Below are 22249 nucleotides of genomic sequence, written 5' to 3' on the forward strand. Positions count from 1 at the left end.
GGTCGAACATCTCTACTTTGGTCTCCTCTGTTGTTTCAGAAGTCACGTGGTTTGTTCAGATATAACAGAGGAACTGCTGGTTCCCTCTTTGTTTTCAAAAGTATCCACAAAGATGAGAGAAAGCTTTGCTAAGATCACCTGCAGAAGCACCTCCTCCCTGGAGCCGTCGGGGCTTTCAGCCAGCAGCTGCGTCACCTTGTCCAGTTCAGACACAATGTTGGTTATCCCACCCTGACTTTGAGACCACATCTAAACAAATACCAGGAAGCAAAAAGCAGAAATCTTTTTTCAAACATGTGAACCTGGTCATTAGTACACTAGACAGAACTATTTGACATAAAGCAGGCACTAGTTCACCTGCTCTTTAACATATAATCAGAAAATGTGTCACGGGTTTGGTCCACTGGTGTGATGTGTTTGCTACACCAACTGTACTTGAATCTCAAGGTGAAAACTGTTGATTTTAATAAAATCACGATGCAAAATGTATTTAATGAAAACCATAAGCTCAAAACGGCTGATTCTGGTCTGATGACGATTTAACATTTTATCCATTTCAAGACTTGATCTTGAGTGGACTCTCCTTCTTCTTATCTCTTACGGTTTGCTTCTAACAGCAGCTGCTGAACTAAGAAGTGAAGTTGTCGGACTAGCGGGTTCCTGGATTACTGTGGGATCTTTGACTTGATTCTCCTTTAAGCCTGTGGATCTTATTGGCATTAAAATACAGCTGTTTCTGACCTCCACGTTCACCGAAAGTAATCAGACGTCATGATTAACTCAGCTGTTGAAGAACCAGCTATAAATCTAACATCCGTGATCAAGAAAAGAGATGACTATTATCAGCAATATCATTTAAAACAGTATTCAGACTGACTTAGGTGGTATTTTTCTATCCCTTGTGTTGATGAGACAAAGCAGATGCAGCATTTCTTGTACGTATTGTAAGCGTATACGGGGCAGAGGGCTGGTTTTCTGTCGGTACGATGTAAAGCTACTCCAGTGATGGAATGACACTGGTAACCAGCTGTCTCTGGATGTGGATCATGGTGAGATTTAAGCTTCTCTTTGATCCCTCTTGGCATGAGCTCGGTGTTAAGGGAATGCAACAACTCCTGTGTGTGTTTGAGTGGGATTGTGTCCTGGATTGGGGTCATGCGAAGCAAAGCCATCCCATTCCCTTGATGATATTGTGACACGTGCTGTCTTTTAAACTGTAATCATTAAAAGCTGTGATCTCTCACTGAGACCCTTAATAACAATCGTTATTTTTAAATATCTATATTCTGACAAGTCTTCTACGGAAGCGTATTGCATTCACTTGAGAAAAAAAAAAAATCAGCTCTGTTTTTCTGAATTAACGAGATAACATTTTAATTAAAAAGAAAAAAAATCTTCTCTCTTTTTCTAAATTAACAAGTTAATTACCTCAGAATTCCGAGAAAAGTTTTAATGAAAAAAAAAAAAGATCTGCTCTGTTTTTCTGAATTAACCAGATACCTCACAACTTGCAATAAGCTGTCATTCACTTGAGAGCTCGATTTCATGGAAGCAAACGTGTTCCTGTCCAGTTTAATCCAGTTTTATTTTGCTTTTGGTTTGAAACATTGGGAGATACTCTTGTCTTTAAGTTATATAGATGGTATTGTTATTAGTTTGTCGACTTTGCGCAGGCACCTCAGGACTTTGCGGTTGTTCAGACGGAAAGCCCATTCTGATTAGATTAGATCTGCTGGACATTATCTCGTTAATTCAGAAAAACAGAGCAGATTTTATTTAATAATAATAATAATGCATTTAACTTGTAACGCACTTTCCATTCACTGAATCTCAAAGTGCTACACTTAGACCATTATTCATTCATACACATTCTCTCTGGTGGTGGTAAGCTACGTTTTGTAGCCACAGCTGCCCTGGGGCAGACTGACAGAAGCGTGGCTGCCATTCCGCGCCAAACGGCCCCTCCGACCACCACCAACATTCATACACATTCAAACACATTCACACGGGGCAAGGTGGGTAAGGTGTCTTGCCCAAGGACACTACGACAGTAACTGGGATGGAGCGGGATTCGAACCGCCGACCTTCGGATCATTGGACGACCCGCTCTACCACCTGAGCTACTGCCGCCCCGGCAGTAGCCCGGATTTGTTTTAATCAAAATTTTATCTCGTTAATTCAGAAAATATATATGATATTGATGCCTCTTTTGTTTTGCACTATCCCCTTTGCTGCTGTAATCTGGAAATTTCCCCTCTGGGGGACTATTAAAGGATTTCTTATCTTATCTTATCTTAAAAACAGAGCAGATTTTTTTTTTCTCAAGTGAATGCAATACGCTTCCGTAAGTCTTCAGTCATTCAGTTATGTTAAAAAAGTGACTTGATTTCTATCTATTGTTATTTTTACTGGTTAAAGCTTTGAAGCCTGACATTTATTTGGGTCTTATTGCACTGCATTCGAATACCTTTGACCATCTGTCAAATGACTGTGACTTAAATGTCCTTGCTTTTAAGCATCTTTTCCAAATATTACATGTATAAAATTGTAAAAACAAACGTCAGGGCACCTCCACAGCGGTGTTGAGCAGGGCCTTGTTGGTCTGCAGCAGGGAGGAGCTGCGCCCCCAGGCCTCTTTCATGTCCTGCAGCTCAGACTGCAGTCGCCTCCGACACTCAGGTTCTGTGACGGTTTCACACAAAAGCTCTCCCGCCTCCACAGTCTTTTGGTACACAGGAGAGTACAGACTTCCAGCCTCTTCGAGACACTTGAAAAGACAAGAGGAAGGCACAAAGATTCTGTTGATCTATTTGATTAAAACATCACATTTGTCTGACCTTCATTGCCCGTCTGCTGAATTAAAAAAAGATAATGAGATATTATCCTAAGGCGCTGGTAAACTACGCCTGGAGTGAGGTATAAACATACTGACCTGGTACACATCTGAGCAGCTCTGCAGCTGTTGGAGCGTGCAGAGAAAGGGTCCAACAAGGGGAAGAAAAGAGTCCACGACCCTCAGCTGCTTCCAGAGGAGTTTTGATCCACAGCTGTAGCGGCTCCAGCGGAGCAGGTGCTCTTTTGTCAGGGTGCGATTGCGCGCGGCCGCGGCTACGGAGCTGAACCAGGTCTTCTTCACAGAGGCCACTTGAGCCATGACCTCAGATCTGCCAATGAAGCAAAACAAAAACCTTTCAGAAACAATTCAGAAAATCTCAACATTACTGGAGACGACTTGGTATAATGACTTTAAGACAGGTAGAATTGGACAACTACTTTTTTGTTGCTGTTGTAAAAAAAAAAAGGGGATAAAATACAAACACCTGACTGACTTTTATAACCAACAACCACAAAATCTTCAGAACATTTCAAAGGTGTGAGCAACACAACAACATCAGGGGAGGATTCCAATATCCTATTTGGATTCCCTTAAATAACCTATAAGAATAAAAAAAAAAAAAAAAGGGATGGGCATTGAAGAAAAGGTCAACTATTCCTCCACTGCAAAAAACTTTGACACCACCCAGAAAGTCATATGTCTGACGGTGACGAAGGAAAAGAAGAATGCAACAGGAAAACCCCCTATCTAATTGCTTACGATGACTGAGTGGAACAAAATTCACGACCGGCTGATAACACGGATCGCTATCATTGTCTTTGTGGTAATGAGCACAGGTAGGGACGGATACTATTGAATTACTCATAAAAACACAAGTGAAAACACAGGCTCTTACAAAACCCTATATGCTATTGTGGAGTGAACTGTAAGACAACATTATTTCATTCAAAGACCTTTTTCCTCGAGGTTCTTTGTCCAGGCACCCAAGTGCATCAAAGAGAAGATCCTGCAGGAGCTGATGCCCGATTATTCCCTCAGCCTGCAGCCTCTGTGGGAGTGAGGTCACAGCGGGAGAGGGAACACAATGACATTCAGAGATCACTGTTGTTGTCTTTGTAAGTGATTGTAAGTCTTTGTAAGTTGATGAGGCTGTTAACGAAGATTCATTTTGCCAAGACTATGAAGAAAGAAGTTGACTTTGATGTTGCCATAGTTTAGTTTATTCTACCTGGTGGACTGTCAGGATCTCTTGAAGGTTTGAGTAAGTTGGAGGCTTTCTGCACGCCGACTCCAGCTCCAGCTTGTCCTGGATAGATTTAAGCTTCTCACACTTCTCCTGAAAGTTCTGTGAGCGTTGACGCTCGCCATGCAGCTCTCTGCACAGAAATCCAGGAGAGGAAAACGTTTGGTCTTTTTCCCAAATTTACACTTAAGTCATTCAGTCATAGCGTCATTGAAAATGCAAATCATTCAACACAAAATGGCCCAGAGCAAAATCATCTGCTTTAAGTTTTACATTGAGTTTGACATCGAAATAATACTACTAATAAACTACTACTACAGTAGTAGTACTTTATTAGTAGTAGTAAGTAGTAGTAATGTGATGTAATAAAGTAATACTCAAGGACAGAAGGTTTAGATTTAAAGGCTTGTTAATGCTCTTCACTCACGTTTAAGTGAAGAGTTGAACTCTCTCACCTGTTTCTGCCTGAGACCTGAGTCATGCTCTCCACCCAGCGCCTGCAGAGCGTCTGCAGCCTCTCCTTCTCACTGCTGCGCAGCTTCATGTAGCCACTCATCCCTTTAATGTCAAGCAGCATTGGCACCAAATCACTCAGCTCGAAAAGAACATGCTGTAAATTCAAGACACAATAAACACAAAAGAGCAGCTTTGGTTCAATTAGAATTTTATTTTATTTTTTCATTCAAATTACACCAGTCCAATTTAGTTCCCAAGAATAAAGGGAACATTATTCGCGCTGTGACTAACCTGGACAGAGTCTGCGTCGTAAACGCAGGTCTCGAGTTTATGCAGCAGGTTCTGCATGTGTTTTTCAACGGCCTCCAGTCGCGTGGAAAATAAACTCTGCGTCTCCAAATCATCCTGCTCAAACAGAGGAATTTAATTGGCTCCATAATAACTTGGATTTATGAACATTAAGTAAAACTGAACTCCAGGGAAATCATGCGTCCTCCATTAAACACTTTAGAAGTTTATTTCCTCAGTATGCAACATCCACAAGCTATAAAATCCTTCAAAGCAGCTTCTCCTACCTGGAGACTGTTCTTTCTGGCAGACACTGCGAGGTTCAGCAGCAGGACATCACGTGACAGCAGCCTAGTTTCTGACTGCACCACGTTTGCAGCCAGCGGCTCCAACCGTCCAGTCAGAGGCTTGGAGGCCGCCAGCACATCTCCCAAACTGCTTTGCAGTTCTGCAGCAGCATCTTGCAGTTCCTGGTGAAAGAAATTGATTTAACACTTTTTAATGATGAAGTATGTTTGTTCATAAGATGCTATGGAAGGCTGGTTAGAGTGTTTTCAGTTTCAATCATTTCCCCCCTGTTTTGAACAAGTCGTATGTTGAAGAGGGAAGAAGTGGAAGAAGAGCTTTTACAGTAAGAGCCCAGAGCTTGCTCTTCCGTACGTACGACCAACCAAACAACACGTCATCTGGACTACATTTAAAGGAGAGGAGTTCAGGTGCACAAACTCAGAACACGGTCTTTGCTGACATTTCTGCCCACATATACACATCTGTTCCATTTCTGAAATTAGACAGCAGTCATTTACTCAGATTGCAAACGTAATGCATGGAGCCTCTGAACCTGCAGCAGGGACAGGATGAGCGAAGCAGGGGATTTAATGAGCATGGCAACCATGAAAAACAAGGTTCCCGAAACTGCTCCGGCATCAACATCAGCGCTCGTCACTGGCACGGGGTTGTTTTCAGCGCAATTTATCTGTTCTTTTTATCCGCTAAGAAAATTACACTCTTTGATCTCTGCCCATTCAACCAAGCCAATGAACAAGGACACACACGCACCACAAACATTTACATTTGAAAAACCATCTAGTCAATTCTAAGGCAAAATAGAAAAACGAAATTAATTATTAAAAAAAAAAAGAGAAGAAAATAGTGGAATCATCATCTTGTAGGATGCGGGTACAGCTGGTCCGTTGTGCAGAAAAAAAAACGGCAAATATGACTAAATAATATGTTCCAGATCACAAAGCTTCCAAAAATAGTAATTGTTTGTTTCATGATTGTCTCGAATTGTAAAAGTTTTACAATCTGATACTCCCAAACATATCTTAAAAACTAGATAAAACCTCCCTTTCTTTTTAGACCAATAAAAGGAATGAATGAAGGAATTAAAAAAACAAGAGAATAATTAATAGTCTAATTACTACGACTGAATTGTTTGAGAAAGTAGTCAAAAACACAGACAGCTTCATATATTGCAATGGAACTAAGCTAAACAAGGAATCGTGCAAAATCACAGTGCACAATTCAAATCTTTGAATTACCATTGAATATCACTTTTTATCCAATCATTCAAATGTGAGTGCTTCTCTTTAGCCCACTGGGACCTTGTTTACCTCTGTTTAGGTCTTGATGAAGGTTTAAAACAGCCTTTTCTTTATGTAAACTCCAGTCATTCACCTGATTTTATTACAGCTCCAACAGTGACTGACGGTATCTGTCCATTTGTTTTAAATGTCTTTAATTGTGTCTTTTCTTATTTCTGGTTTGAATGCATCAACATTCGTCTTCCTCATCCTCCCCTTTTAATACACTCCACATTTTGTCTGTACAAAGAGTTTCATTATCTTTTCCATTGTTTAAACTGACAGCTCTCTTGTTTCAGCAATGTTTTATTTACATATTTCAGTCAGATATTTACATCCCACAAACATGTACTGTACATGTTGGCCAGGTTGTTGCCAGTGTTCGTTAAATTTAAAAGGTATGCAGAAGTCAGTTTCTTGTAAACCAGAGGTGTCAAGTAACAAAGTACAAATACTTCGTTACCTTACTTAAGTAGAAATTTTGGTTATCTATACTTCACTGGAGTAATTATTTTTCAGACGACTTTTTACTTTTACTCCTTACATTTTCACGCAATTATCTGTACTTTTTACTCCTTACATTTTAAAAACAGCCTCGTTACTCTATTTCATTTCGGCCTTTAAAAAAACTATCCAGTTAAATTGCTCCATCCGGATAGAGTGAATTTGGTTGTGGTTGTTTCAGATGTTCTTGTCCAGTTTTGTTCTTACATCCGTTCCCTCAGATTCCTGCAACTAAACTTGGATGTACATTCCAATAAAGGTTAGGATAAATGATAACATGCCACTGAAGTTTGACTTTTTGCACCATTACAATACTTATAGGCAGCTAGTCATCATATCTCCTGCTCTCTGAAACACATGTTAATGCTCAATAGTACACATATATGGTTCTTTAATATATTTGCATTATACTAAGATGCATTCATTTTCAATGGCTTTTGTCCTTAATGGCTTTTTTCCCCCTTACATTACTTTTACTTTTATACTTTAAGTAGTTTTGAAACCAGTACTTTTATACTTTTACTTGAGTAAAAAACTTGAGTCGATACTTCAACAGGAGTATTTTTAAACTCTAGTATCTATACTTCTACCTGAGTAATGAATGTGAATACTTTTGACACCTCTGTTGTAAACAAATAGAAATGATTGAACCCATTCCCACTCTTGTTTGTAACTAATTCCAGCTCACCTCGATGGAGGAAGCCGTGGCTTGTGCGTCTGTCTCAGGTGAGAGTGAACTCGACAGCGTCTCCCACTCGTCCCGCAGGTGCTGCAGGCAAAGGGAGCAGCTATCGGAGAGGCGCGTGTACTCGTTCCAGAGGGAAAGTGTCCTTCTGGTCTTCACGTGCTCCTCCTTTATCTCCTCCACCGTGTCCTTCCACCTGACAAGGCCGCATCAGAAAAAGTACTCTGTCATTTTATTGTGTGCACACCAAGGCTACCACTGTCAGATTAGGCTGCAATAACATGTATGTATGAAGGAGTACAGTTTACTAAAGGTTGAACAGTACAAAGATGAATTGTATTTGTTCACCACCAACCGTTTTCGTTCTTCTTGTACTTGGTTGGCGAGTGCCTGTGCGGCTCGGCGAGGGAGACTTTCCACAAGTCTCTGATAGGATTTGTCCACAGCTATCCACAGAGCTTCTCCCTCTGTGGCCCTCGCCTGCAATTCCTGAATAAAGAAAAGCACTTTTCGTCATATTTGTCCTTCGGAAGTACATTTTCCTCCCTGAAAAATAAGAATACAAACTGAAAAGAGGTGCCGGCCAGTGGTCTTTGAGTGTTCACGCTTTTATTGAACCTTTGATTGACACGTCTTGACCTGCTCTCGGTCAGGGGTTGCTGTTCCAGAGTTACACAAAAGGGAATTTTGTATTTTGCAAATAGCCACCATAACTATAAAATTGGTCAGACTGTGGTTCCATTAGCATAGCAGTAATTCTGATAAAATGCACTGCAGTGTTAAAGTGCTCAGGGCCACGCTGGATGCTGGCCGTCACTGTTACTCACCTGGAGACGGTGTGAGTATCCCTCAGCCTGCGTTACTGAGAAGAAAGGAGCTTTGTGATGCTGCAGGGCACAGCTCGCCCTAGTGGTCTGCTGAGCAACGTCCCTCAGGCCTTTGTAGAAACCTGTCCACTCCACAACAGCCTTTCGAAGAGCCTGTCCCAGAGTTTCAACCTGCATGTTGCCAGAAGGAAAACTCAGGGTTGATTTACAATCAGGTGTATCTGACAGGATCGACTAATAGCTCTGCATTTCCAGGAATAAAGATTTCTCTTGTTTGCAAATCTTTTTTTTTTATTAGGGTGTTTGTAGTCCATAATTCATCTCACATATCTGCATGATATTGGGTATGCAACTCATCGTAGGGCTGGGCGATATATCGAGATTTTAATATATATCGTTATATTTTCAAACGCGATATGGTACGAGACAATATCGTTTATATCGATTTAAAAAAAAAAAAAAAAAAAAAAAAAGTTATGATTTTGATATAGCTTATTTTGTGACAAATTGACTTGAATGTTTTATTTGAGATTTGCACAAATGTTTTGTTATTTGCACAACTGTCAACCTCAGTGGAAAAGTCTGCCTGTTACTGTCTACATTGTATTAATTGCACAGTGTATTTTAATTTAATTGTTATGCAGGAAAGGGATATCTGTTTTAATTTATTCAAGAAGCATTTTTATTCTATATATGCAGGCAGTTTATTTTTATTTCATGTGTTTTATACTTTTTGATATTGTGCAGACCTCTGTTAATAAAGGAACCTGTGTGACATTTGGCACGAGGCTTTGTATTAAAACTGGATTAATTTTAAGGGTTTGCCTCAGAAAAAAATGAAGCTAACAGAGATGCTAACAGAGATGCTAACAGAGATGCTATGCTATAATGCTTTGGGGGAAACCCCAATTATGGCACAGAAAAAATATCGATATATATCGAGTATCGCCATTCAGCTAGAAAATATTGAGATATGACTTTTGGTCCATATCGCCCAGCCCTAACTCATCGTACCATTTCTTCTGGGCTTGATATGTGACATCTGATCGCTGTAACAGATGTGCTTCTTACCTGTTGACTAAGATCCTCACAAGCCTGAATAAGAAGCTCTGCTTGATCAGAGAAGGCAACGTCACTCGGGTGCTGCCCTTCCTTATCATCATATACTCTTCTCGTCTTCAACTCCCGTAAAGCTGCACAAACCTCCTTTGCTTTGCCCACAGTGGCCTGGAAGACATGTAGCGGCCTCAGATCAGTGGCAAGTACACGTTATCATTCTGCACAACGCGCTCTGATCTACGTGCCTCCCCGTTACTATACCTCCTGCTCCACGAGAGCCTTACAAGCCAGAGTGAGACTGGTTGTTGGCTGTTTCCACTGATTCAGCTGCTTTTTCTGCTGCTCTATCCAAGCGTGAAGGCGCTGCAGTTGTCTCTCTCGCTGCGTACAAGAGTGATGGATCTGTTCAACGTCACGAATCTGAGGACATGGAGGCAAAGAGCAGCTGATTCATGGGAGCCATAAAAGCCATAAAAACCATGAAATTAAAAGTTTTCATAGCTCATTTGGGATTAAACAAAAGGTTTCAATTTTTGTTCCAATGCACAGAATCAAGTTATTGGTTTCTTTGCGGTTCCAAGGATTAATACAGACCAGTTGTTAATGTTGGGCTTACACAAGATATTTAAGACAGCGTTAGAGACCTTTCCTTGCTGTATCTCACAGCTCATAAATCTGTTTGAATTTAATACTTTTTCTAAGTTTAATAGTTATCTTTTTATAAAAGTGACCAGAAATGTGAGCCGTGTTGTTTCCTATATGCTCAGACACGAACCCGAGTTTCCAGATCCCTCCGGAGCAGCAGCCACTGCAGTCTGGCGGCGCCGAGTTTCTCTGCGATCTCCGTGTGCTCTGATCGGAGAGCCTGCACGTCTGCTCCCAACATCCGACGGCCCGGCTCGGACAGGAAATCCAGGAGCAGCTGACCGCTGGCCACAGCTGTCTTTAACACCTGGAAAACAGCGTTGCACGTGAATAAAACCATTCAAACGGTTATAAAAACACCAAAACCACGAAACTCACACATCTGCATGCAGTAAACCTGTTACAATACAGGTGCCTCTGCTCTGCCATTGCATTACTCTTGCATTACTTTTAACATTTATATTTATAAAGAATAAAAAAACTATCAGTATTTTATGGCTCATGAAATCTGTAAAACCCTGGATTGACTTTTGTGCAGAATGCGGTTGGATGATTTATTTTTTGGTCCAACGATGTTTTCACATAAAATAAGAGCAAAACACATGTAGAAAGGACATTTCAACCCTTTTAAGGATGAAGAAATGCATCATTTTCATTGCCAGTGGATATGGAAACTTCCATTTACTGCTTATACGGCAGTGGTTGTGGGATGAAACAGAACACTTAGATTGTGGGTTGTTTTTTTTACACGGAAACAGCATCGTGGGGCTACGAAAACACAAAGTTGCCGACACATCCTTAAGCAAAGACTTGTTGCTCTACAACTGTGATCAACAAATATTTTTGGATAACATCCATGCATTCATCTTCCCACTGGGGAAGATGTAGAAAAGACGCCTTAACGCTCGAGTGTGCTCGAGTGTTTCCTGTGGCGTCTCACCACAACCTCTTTCTGCCAACTATTGGGTTGTACAAGGATCATTCTCGCTCTGTGGTCATGTAAACGTGGAACCTTTCAAAAATTTTGAGGAAATAATTCTGCATTTATATATTTAAAAACTCAACCATTTACAAAATGCTTTTAAAAGGAATAGCGAGTCAAAGCAGACAGGGTGGATATACAAGTACCTGATACTGCTGCAGAATTTCTGAAATATTTTCTGCTCTTTCAGCGCTGAGGATTCGCTCCTTCTCCTGGTTCAGCCGAACCTCCATCTTCCCCCGCCTGTCCTCCAGCTCAGACAGCAGCTTCAGTGGCGGTTGTGCTGCCGGCGGTCGCTGACGGATAAGAAACGGAGAGTCACTTTACATGTCTAACATCTCACTTCTTCTGATTACCATCCTCTCCCTTTGTATAGCTTGCTGGTCATACATTAAACATCTTTTCAGTTACGATGAGAGAGGTGAGTGTATCCATGATGATAAATCTTTCTTAGGAAGATAACAATCTTTTCATCATCTGCTGGAGTGATTGCCAAATTTTGAGGACATCTAACTAAACCTCCTGCAAGACTAAACTGGCAAAATCAGCTTAATTACAAAGAAGCCAAATATCTGTTTCCCTTCACTGGTGATAGATAGAGAGGGAAAATTAAACATGACCTAATTCTCGAGTCCTCCCTATGTTCAATCATCCCAAAATGATCTTTAGCAGGGTTTGCACCCTGCCTCACCAGATGGAGATTTCTCAGGGCCTGATTATTTTTGAAAACAAACAGCATTTACACAAAATTTGAAAAGAAAGCCACTCACGATGAGGGTTGTATGTTAGGTGAACTAATCGTCTTGCAGGTAGAGTTAAGACCTTTTACTGTGAAAATGACAATAGTGCACCTGCTGCAGCTGCTCTTGCGCCCGGGACAGGTGGGACGTCATCCGGCTCCAGCCGACCTCCAGCCGGTTGAGCTGGGATCTCAGCTCGGGGCAGTCGGCTTCCCTCAGGTGGAGGAGCCGAGTGGCATGCTGGGACACGGAAGCCCTCAGCGCAGACATGGCTTCCATCTCCATGGAGAAGTCCTAGCAGAAACAGGTCTGTTAAACATTTATTTAAAGGGGACCTATTATGAAAAACACGTTTTTTCTTGTTTAACATATATAAAGTGGTCTCCCCTCAGCCTGCCAACTCAGAGAAGGAGGAAAGCAACCAAATTCTGCAGGGTCTGTACAGGCGCCCAGATGATCCGTCCAGTGTGATGCGGCTTCTACGAGCCGTTCAGATTCTGTGCATTTTCGTTACGTAACCAAAATGCAAACCACGCCCACAACTAAACTCCGTGTCCTAACTGCATGCGAGCGTCCGACTATCGTAGCACTGCGTGACATCAGACGCTCTCTGTCCATCTCCCTCCAGCAGCTGCCACTTTATTGAGGTTTTTGTAGTGAAATGAGGAGGAATCATAGAGATAACTTCTCATTTCAACTAACTGGATCATCTGTGACCGTTTCCTACAGCGCTTTCAACTGTCTTTCAACGCAAGCGGCAGGAAGAGAATAGAAGCAGGGCGTCCAACAAATGTTCAGCTCAAAACGGCGCGCCACGCCGCGCAGCGCTGCATCGCTGCGGCCAGTTAGGATCCAGAGTCCAATAGAAAATAAAGCAATGGAATTGATTTTGTTGCTGACGCTCGCATCGCATGGGACACGGTTTAAAGCCTGAATTATGGTTCTGCGTTAATTCGATGCAGAGCCTACGGCGTAGGTTACGCGGCGACGCGCACCGTATGGTGTATGCAGCTGGCTGCTCTTCTGCCCAGAGAGAGGTTTTGTGTCCTCCCCTGCTACACATCATTCAGGCAGCCAATAAGCACAGAGCCTCATTATCATAGCCCCGCCCACTCAGAATCCCTCATAGAGAAGGAGGTTAGAAACGGGGAAGATAAAGACATAGTTTAGAGGCTGAATTTCTAATTTATTTAGCAAAAACAATCAAAAGCTTGTTTTTAAGACATTCAAGGCCTGTTTAAAATAGGGATTAGATGCCATAATAGGTCCCCTTTAACTCGACTTGAAATGTGAAAAGAAAGAAATATTCTTTGCTTTAAAGCATATATGTTTGGGTGTCTGAAGCGTCTGTCAATTAAAAAAAAAAGGTGATAACGCAACTTTTCTTGATGAGCTCTACCTCTAAAACAGATAGAGCAAAGCTGTGACAGGAGTTTCAAAAACAGGCAGACTTGATGAAAAAGCTGACTTCACTTCACGCCCTCAAACCAGGTGTTCTGAACAGACAGGTAACGGTGTGATTGAAAATTGAGCTTTTGTACTGTTTCTCTGACCAAAACGTGACACAGAAACTTCACAAACACCTCAGGAAATCAGGACATCTGAGCAAAGGGCTTTATGTTTCCTCTAAAATCAGGAGTGAGTGCAGACACTGATCTGGAAAACCACCGAGCCCGTCAACTCTGACCACACATAATTACAGTCGTTTTTCTACGGTGTTTTAAAGATAAATATTGTATACTTGGGAATTTCAATCCCCAGATCAGACAAAGTCTTTGTAAGTTCTTATCTTAAATCAAAGGCCATGTGTTGAGAAGAAAGGAGAACCTTACCAGCAGCTTCACCAAACTGCTCTGCTCCTGCGTCAGTTCAGAGGAGTCTGCCAGACCTGACAGAGTCTTCAGGTGTTCACGGGCATCGAGCAGCCATTCGCACACCGAGCCAAAGTCGGCCTGGAATCTGTAGGGAGGACGAGAAACACCGATGCATCAGCCAGTGGGGCAGAACACGACGGTACTCTCACAGAGCAGTGTGAGGTCAGGATTTCGGCACGGGCCCAGGAGCGATAACGAAGGCCAAGGACAAGTGGCCCTTGTTTTTTCTTCTGACTTATATTTCACTTACGTCAACTTAAAACAAAAACCCCCAGCAAACTGCTGTCTCTCAGTTGCTGAAAACAAGGGAGTTTCGTCAGGACTCAAGTGGAAATGTATCTCCCATGTGTGTTTTTCACGGAGATTCCTGTGTGGAAAACAGAGTCCGCTCTCTACTCAGATTTATGGGCTGAATCCTGGGCTGAAACATTTCTGGGCATGCTTCAAGAACCTAATGGAGCAGAATCCCTTAAATTGTTCCAAATTGTTTTATTCAGCCTGCGGTGAGGCCGTAATTTTCATTATCCTCGGTTTACAGTCAGGATTTAAGGTTGCTGCTCTTCAAAGTGCAGCTCCAGAGCTATTGGGTTGCAAATTCTGGACACATCTCCCCAAGTGTTATTTAAGATGCAGTCAAAGTTGGCAGCGAAACTTTCCAGTGCACCTTCCTCTTGTTTTCTGTCCTTCACAACTTCTTTTGTCAAAGCCTTTCTAACAGCTCTGTTGCTGGAATCAAAAGAAACTTTGGTATCAGAATAAGAAATGACCGATATGCTTGTTCTAGAAAATCATCTCCGTGATCCTGCTCAGGTACTAACAGATCAATAATCTTGCTTTGTTGTTTTTCTTTTTATAAACAGATGTTAAAAGTGATTACCATTACGAGGATTCGAAAGAAGGAATACTCTAGTAAAATATTGGAGGACAGTAAAAATAACATACAAAAAACTAGGAAGGTAATCAATCATATTATTCAGAATAAAAGTAATAACTCAGAACTTCCAGATTATTTTATAAATAAAGTTAATAATAAAGTGGATGATTTAAAAAATATTGTTGACGAGTTCAATGACTACTTCGTAGATGTTTGAGCTTCGTTGGCAAAACAGATTACTGTATCTGATGACAATAAAAATATGTTTAATTTGATCAACACTAATGTCAGTTCTATGTTTCTAATGGGAGTACATGAAACTGATATTTTTGAGATCACTCGACATACACTCCATTGATACAGTAATTATTAAAGATGTTATTGATTATATTGTCAGACCTTTGACCTATGTTTGTAATCTGTCTTTCTCTTTGGTTTTCTGGAGGTTGGTAGCCAAAAAAAAGAAAGTTGGTAATATAGGATAGGCTTTTATAAGCAGTTTGCTTCAGCCTTTGCCTTTTCAGTCATTGTTCAACACATGATTATTGGTTTTGTGTGAAATGTCAATGCTGTGCACAATGCTTTTTGGTGTTGTGTTGTTTTTGTGTTGTCATGATTGAATAAACTTCATTCATTCAGTCAGAAATGAGTATTTTTGACCCTGGCCCACCTGGTCCTGACGCCCTGGATCTCGCTGCAGCGCTGGATCTCCTGCTGGGTCCGCCTGTACGCGCTCCTCCATCGAAGCTCCAGAGCGCCTCCTGCCTGACTGCTTGAGGCTGCAAAGCTCGGCTCATCCTGCAGCATCTTCTCCTGATCCAGGAGAAGTCCTAACACGGCCCGGCTCTCATCCAGCTGCACCAGTGATCGCTGAGCCAAGAGCAGAGTCATCAGGACTGTTTTCACACCAACTTTTAAACTAAAGAGAAGATGGCTTAAAGAGCGTTAGAGTGAGAAATATACAGCAGATGTAACTGATGACAGTGAAGAAAGAAAGACATTAAGCCAATTAAAAAACATGAAAATAAAGCCCAAAACAAATACTGTACATTGAATAATGAATAAAGAAATAAAAAACACATTTTCCTCATGCCTCAGTGTCCTAAAGTCCAGTGGAACCACTGTAGCATCTGCTTTGGTAACATTGGGAACATTTGGCAACACTGACAAATTCACAGAAAAACAGTAAAAACCTGCATGTACATGGTCTTACACTTATTTCTTCCTTATAATTTCAATATTAAAAGAACCAAATTTCATGAACCTCAAGAACAAAACAGAAAAAAATGAGATTACAGAGAAAACAAAAGAATTGAACATTCAATTCTGTGAAATTCTCATTTTTAGTTAGAACATATGTGTATATATATATATATATATATATATATATATATATATATATATATATATATATATATATATATATATATATATATATTTGTTGTTTTTGTCAAATGTTATTGTGCTCTTTGGTTTGTCTGGCTTTGTATCTCCTTGTTTCCTGGAACATCGCTGCTGTTTCGTTGCGATGTTTACTACTATTTCATGTATTTACTTTTTAACTTTCCTTGTGTTTTTGGATGAGTTGTTTTTTTGCATTTTACACCTTGGGCTGCGTCGGGGGAAAGGTATACGCAGCAAAACCAGTCAAACAGAGGAAGAAAGGAGAGCAAATGTGACAGGAAGTACCTCACAAGCAGCCAGCCTCTGTTTCAGCAGCTCCTCGTCGTCGTCTCCCCCCGGCTCCCCGCCGCAGACGCAGGCTTCGCATTTATCCAGCAGCCTACTGAGCCGACCACAGTAATCTTCCCTGCAGCTCCAGCCCTGCAGCAGAGCCATCCATTCAGCTACACATCTATTTGATCTGCCAATAGCAGACATGAAACAATATAAAATGGTGTACGCTTTTCATCCCCCAAACCTGCAGCATCCTTTGACAGGCCACCTCCAGCTCCAGAGCTTGCTCCTGCACGGCTTTGGCCCGGATTTCCAGCTGGAGACATTCGTCCTCGTGGCACTTGAGTGCAGCTGGCTCACGCTGGAATAAATACTGCAGAAATGGTAGCTGGGACCTGAGGATCTGCAGGAGCTTCTGTGAAGTAAAGATGAAAATCTAATTATGAACTTTGAATAGATTTGTGTGTCGACACCTGCTCTGGGAAAAAGTATCACATACCTCGGTATAGACACATTTTAATCACTAGGTGACTGCTATACCTGAATAAGTCTTATTCAGCTACACAGCAGTTTCAAATAAAGAAAGTGCAATATGGCTCGACTTAGTGAATTATTCCATTATAAAAACATACATCTCATGTTTTACTGCAGGGGACACGCATAGAGTCTCCAGTACAACAGTTTTACAGGATGGAGCTCGTTGCTCTTTACAAAATAACACGCATTTCTCGAAACAACATCTTTGCAGCTGTGTAAGACAGCTAAACCCAAACTGCACGGACACAATACTGGCCTGACCTGAATGAACTCACAACCACCTCACAGAGGGACTGAACGTCCATCACCTCACCAATCGGCTATGATGGTAAATCAGTCCAGACGGTGTGAAGGTTCGGCCGTTTTCATGACACTGTCCAAGAATTACTCTTGTTTGCTCTCTTGCTCACTCATACTTACATTTCCTGTTCTTTATTTCTTTGTCTCTGCTATGGTCACCTCTGTATGGGAGCTATTTCCATCACTCTTGATGTTTTTTAAAGAGCTTTAATGTGACACTCAGTTATTGTAAGATATGACTAGACCTGACTTCGAAGTTCATTTGAACCTTTTCTTCTTTTGTTGCCAACAATGGGAATGGGAAACCATCTGAACTAGACTACATTCTTTTTAAATTATAAAATATTCCTTCAAACTCCTTTTTTCTAAATATTTTTATCCCCATTTTTATCCCCCAGTGCTCCTACCTAAGTCAGTCCTGGACATTGCTCCCTCTACCAACCCAGGGAGTTCCTGCACTGAGCTCAAGTCTCCTTACTTGAGGAGTGAGCAGCATCTTTTCTTTTCACCAGACAGGGTGGGGTTTCTCTGGCCGGATGTAGCACGTGGAAGGATCACGTTATTCCGGCCAGATCTTCCCCACCCGATCTGGCGCCCCGGTTGGCCAGAGGGGGCATGTATAGACCAGGACTGTGTGCATGTTCTTGTGAGGGTAGCTCACATTAGCTACCCAAGAGAACACGGGCTGAACATGCAAACTCCACACAGAAAGCCCCTTTCAAAAAGTATGGGATCTCTATCAAATGGAGCAAATCACTTACTCATTAAGGCTCCAAAAATCCACCTTTATTAAGCGGTGGAGCCCTGTCATAACTTTATTAATACAATGAGGTCTATTACTCAATGTTGCTCACCTGCCTAATTCTTGCTGTATTCCCTTTATACACATATTTTATACACATGCCACTTTTTCCTAGAGTAAATATGGTGCCTGCATTTTTATACACACCGTTGTACCTTCGAGTGGACAATTATTATTATTGATTTTACAATTTTTTTTATTTATGGGTTTGTTATTATATACGTATATTTTGGAGTGAATAATTATGTTGTTGTTTTCTCTTGTTTTATTTTCTTAATACTTAAGTATAATGTCTACAAATGTTGTATGCAGCTGAAAAAGGAAAAAGAAAGAAGAAAATGTATATTGCGTATTGTTGTTTAAAGCAGCACAACGTAACTTTCAGCTTTTCTGAGTTTGGCGGCATCTTTTGGACAAAAGCGGTAGTGTTTTACCAGAAAGAACACTACGTTTCCCATGAGCACCAGCGCGTACTGCCGGAAAACTCCTGTCCCCTCGCTGCATTTGTTTTGATGAGAGGAGACTGGATGCTTTTCTGTTTCACCAAGTGAACAGACGGAACGCAAAAAAAAAGATGTTAAACTGCTGGAAAGGAACTGGAATTTACCGGGATACCTTAAACAAGGAGGCCAGGGAGCAGTATATGGAGAAAATAATGATTATTAACGGTCTGGATCCATATGAAATCTCTACTGAAGAGCCATATGTTTCAATACATTTGTATAATACAACATACAGTACATGTTTTGTATCCCTCTTAGGCTACTTCTCTTTTCTTTTTTTTTTGACCGCTGTATTATGCTGAAGAGGCTCCTCGTGAGATTATTTTTTTCCTCTGCAGCTACAAATAAGAGTTAATATTTTTTCCTCAACAAACTAGTTTTATCTGAAGATTGGGGTTAATTGCACCGCAGAGAGCTGGCCAGCAACTGCGTTTAGCTGGAGAAGTGGGGAATAAAACCCGTGTTTTGATCCGACGCCCGTCTGTGTGAGTGTTTGTGGTTTAAGGCTGTTTATGGTTCTGCGTTAAATCGACGCAGAGCCTACGGCGTAGGCGGCGACACGCACCGTACGTTGCGCGTCGCCACGTACCCTACGCCGTAGGTGTGCGTCGATTTAACGCAGAACCATAATTCAGGCTTTACTGTGTGTTTGGTCGTTACAGCCGCGATCCAAAGCGAGCCGACGACTCTTTCACTCTTTTACTCCGTTATATCAGATACTTGGCCTGCGTGGTTCTGCCTCCGAGCAGGAAACCGTTGAAAAGTTAAACCATTAGGATCTTTTCCCTGGTCTGTTATATGTGGAGCTGCTGCTGCTGCTGCAGCAACGGGTTACCAGCTTCTGCGGAGCTCTGCGCTCCAAGCCCCGCCCATTTTCGTCTCGACTGCGAATCGGGAAGGAGGGGGAAGTGACGTATGTGCCGTAAAGCAGTCAAAGCCGTAAAATGTGTAGTTTTTTAGTGTGGCAGGGTTCCTACCATGCTCCTCAAAGTTACATAGTGCCAGTGAAGGTGATACAGACCCCCCCAGATCATGACAGAGGTGTCATTAAACCTGTTGGAAGTTGATGTACCATCACAATGACTCTGGAAATATGATATTAAGGTGGAAAAGTTACGTAGTGTCGCTTTAAAAGCTAAATAAAAATTAAGTTCCAAAAAAAAAGAAAGGCCCTTTCTCCAACCACACCCAGGGTCATGGGGGAACACACTCAGCACCCACAGCATCCCCGGCCAGTATTGAACCCAGGACCATCTAGCTGTGAGGTGGCTGCACTACCAGTGACCCACCGTGCCCCCTTTCCTCCAAAAACAGCTTAGGAAGAGCTTAAAGAAGACAAATAGGCAAACCAGTTCGCTCAGCTTCTAAACCTCCTGGGAACCAACGTCTGAGGATGCATCACATCTGAGGATGCATCACATCAAGTCCTCACATCAATAAGGTGTCTACCTTCAATCTGGCTTCACCTGTTTCTTGAAGAAAGTCCTGAAAGCATAAGGAGATACCTTGTGTCTGCAGAGGTCAGCCTGAAGTTTACTTCGGTTCTTGTTCTTCCATCTCTCTGCAAAACGTTCTTCAGCCAGTTCCAGGAGGCGAGCGACGCCCCGGAGCAGGGTCCGAGATGAATGCTGCAGCTCAGCCTTTTCTCCTGCACCCTCACCCAGATGTTTGCCCAGTATAAACTGTAGATGCATACAGGAACGGGAGTGTTAGGGGAACATATTTTACTTTGGAAAACTGCAACCTTTTAAGTCTGTTGATGGCAAATATTCAAGCAAGTTACACCTTTTAGAAGAAGTTAAATATCAAGTTGTGGATCCCACGTCAGATCAAAAATCTCACACTCGGCGTATAGTGTACAAGTGAGACACTGATGAATATTTTACTTTCACAGTAATAACATTACTTTTTTGAAATGTTTGAAAACCGAAAAGTTATGGATAAGCCTTGAATGCAGGCGTTGTGACGTAGAATTGTCAAATTGGTTTGATTCACCGCACGAATCGGCACAGATAACTTTTGTAATACTGTATTTGACCCGGTCTTTGTAGGTTTTGACCGTATAGAAACGTAATTCTTGCCATTGTAAGAATGAGATGTACCTGCTGTACTCTACTCCCCTTACTTTTTAACAACTTGTGCTTTTTATTATTTTACCTCTTTTCTTATCATTTTATTTGTTATTTACTGTTTAATTAATTAAACAAGACGAAGGAGGTGGTGATCGACTTCGGCAGGAACCCTCTGCGTATAAGTACCTGGGTGTTAAACCTCAATAATAAACTGGACTGGTCACACAACACCGACGCCCTGTACAAGAAGGGCCAGAGTCGACTCCACCTGCTGAGGAGACTGAGGTCCTTCGGCGTGTGCAGGGAGCTCCTAAGGACTTTTTATGACTCTGTGGTAGCGTCTGCTATCTTCTTTGCAGTGGTCTGCTGGAGCTGCGGGAGCTCGGAGAGAGAGAGGAAGAGCCTGAACCGACTGGTCAGGAGGGCTGGCTCGGTTCTTGGTTGTGCTCTGGACTCTGCCGAGGAGGTGGGTGAGAGGAGGATGCTGGTCAAGCTGAACTCCATCATGGACAACCCCTCTCACCCCCTACATGACACTGTGGGAGACCTCAGCAGCTCCTTCAGCCAAAGACTGCTCCACCCGCGCTGCAAGAAGGAACGCTACCGCAGGTCCTTCATCCCCACAGCCATCAGACTCTATAATGAGCAACTGTAGCCACCCATGTGCAATAAACCTGTCTCTTTAAAAGTGCAATAACCACTAATACCTCACGTATTTTTGGAAATATCTTGTAAATATTATCCATTTACTTGGTGTTTACTACTTTTGTTTCTCTCTTGTACATAGTCTTTTTCTACTTTTTATATTGCTCTTTTTTATTATTTAACTATTTATGGTAATTTCTATTTTACATTTTTTGTATCAAGCGTGTGTGTGTGTGTTTTGGCTGCTGCACGACTGAATTTCTCCTCTGGGAGATCAATAAAGTCTACTATTCTATTCTATTCCATTCTAATTGTGTCTTGCCGCTTTTAATGTTGATGTAAAGCACTTTGAATTACCTTGTGTTGAATTGTGCTATACAAATAAACTTGCCTTGTCTTACTTTTAGGCATTTCAGTGTACACATATAACTTTTTCCATACATAAATTATAATATTGAAGAAACCAGTCTGAAACGACGGGGGACTCTGTGTCATCCAGCTGAAAGAAGCCATTAGACGATGGTACATGATGATCATAAAAGGATGGATATGAACAACAATACTCAGGTACTGAGCTGGTACTTAGCTGCTCACAGTGTGCCAGAACACATCGGTGTACCATTAGAGCAGCACAAACAGCTATAATTATTGTAACAAGGCTGGGTGGATTCATACGTTCATGTTGTTTACGCCATGATCTGACACCACTATCTGAATAATGCAGCAGAAGAAAGAGACATGAAACCACAGCTCACCAATAATTCAGTTATACGAATTGCTCGTACTATGGTGAGACCTGCAGAGCTTAGTCGTAATGAGGGATTCGTTTTGACTTTCTGTCAGCAGAGACTTGTCTTACCATTTGTCTCACTAGCCTCCACAAAGAGTTCAGAAAACCACCTTTCACTGGGTGCTTTTTATTTTCAAAGTATATTCTAACTCGAGCACCATTTGTGTGTGAAAATCCTGGCAAATCAGCTGTTTCCAAAAGATCTAAAAAGCAATCCTCGTGGCACCAGAGACACTTTAATTTCCTGGTGTGAATGTCAGCAGATGCTCTGGGCCACCTGTCTGCGCGGGTTCCTGCCACAGCCCTTCAACAAACCTTTGATAG

At 41.8% G+C, this 22249-nt stretch overlaps 1 protein-coding gene across 1 annotated transcript in view; it reads right to left on the reverse strand.

Moving 5' to 3' along the window:
* LOC133418557 (nesprin-2) overlaps positions 1–22249 on the reverse strand; it is a 112933-nt gene that overhangs the window by 24372 nt on the left and 66312 nt on the right. The window contains exons 73-93 of the mRNA XM_061707307.1: positions 19924–20100; positions 16521–16691; positions 16289–16423; positions 15270–15469; positions 13684–13810; positions 11963–12145; positions 11258–11407; positions 10260–10436; positions 9746–9904; positions 9497–9652; positions 8426–8596; positions 7954–8087; positions 7602–7794; positions 5111–5293; positions 4827–4940; positions 4535–4689; positions 4065–4212; positions 3790–3884; positions 2933–3164; positions 2570–2767; positions 139–249 (exon numbers count right to left, since the gene is read on the reverse strand). Of these exons, the coding sequence (XP_061563291.1) occupies positions 139–249; positions 2570–2767; positions 2933–3164; positions 3790–3884; positions 4065–4212; positions 4535–4689; positions 4827–4940; positions 5111–5293; positions 7602–7794; positions 7954–8087; positions 8426–8596; positions 9497–9652; positions 9746–9904; positions 10260–10436; positions 11258–11407; positions 11963–12145; positions 13684–13810; positions 15270–15469; positions 16289–16423; positions 16521–16691; positions 19924–20100 (3369 nt within the window). The remainder of the gene's footprint in view (positions 1–138; positions 250–2569; positions 2768–2932; positions 3165–3789; positions 3885–4064; positions 4213–4534; positions 4690–4826; positions 4941–5110; positions 5294–7601; positions 7795–7953; positions 8088–8425; positions 8597–9496; positions 9653–9745; positions 9905–10259; positions 10437–11257; positions 11408–11962; positions 12146–13683; positions 13811–15269; positions 15470–16288; positions 16424–16520; positions 16692–19923; positions 20101–22249) is intronic.

The sequence above is a fragment of the Cololabis saira genome, chromosome 18 (assembly GCF_033807715.1).
Source record: "Cololabis saira isolate AMF1-May2022 chromosome 18, fColSai1.1, whole genome shotgun sequence".
Lineage (NCBI taxonomy): Eukaryota > Metazoa > Chordata > Actinopteri > Beloniformes > Belonidae > Cololabis > Cololabis saira.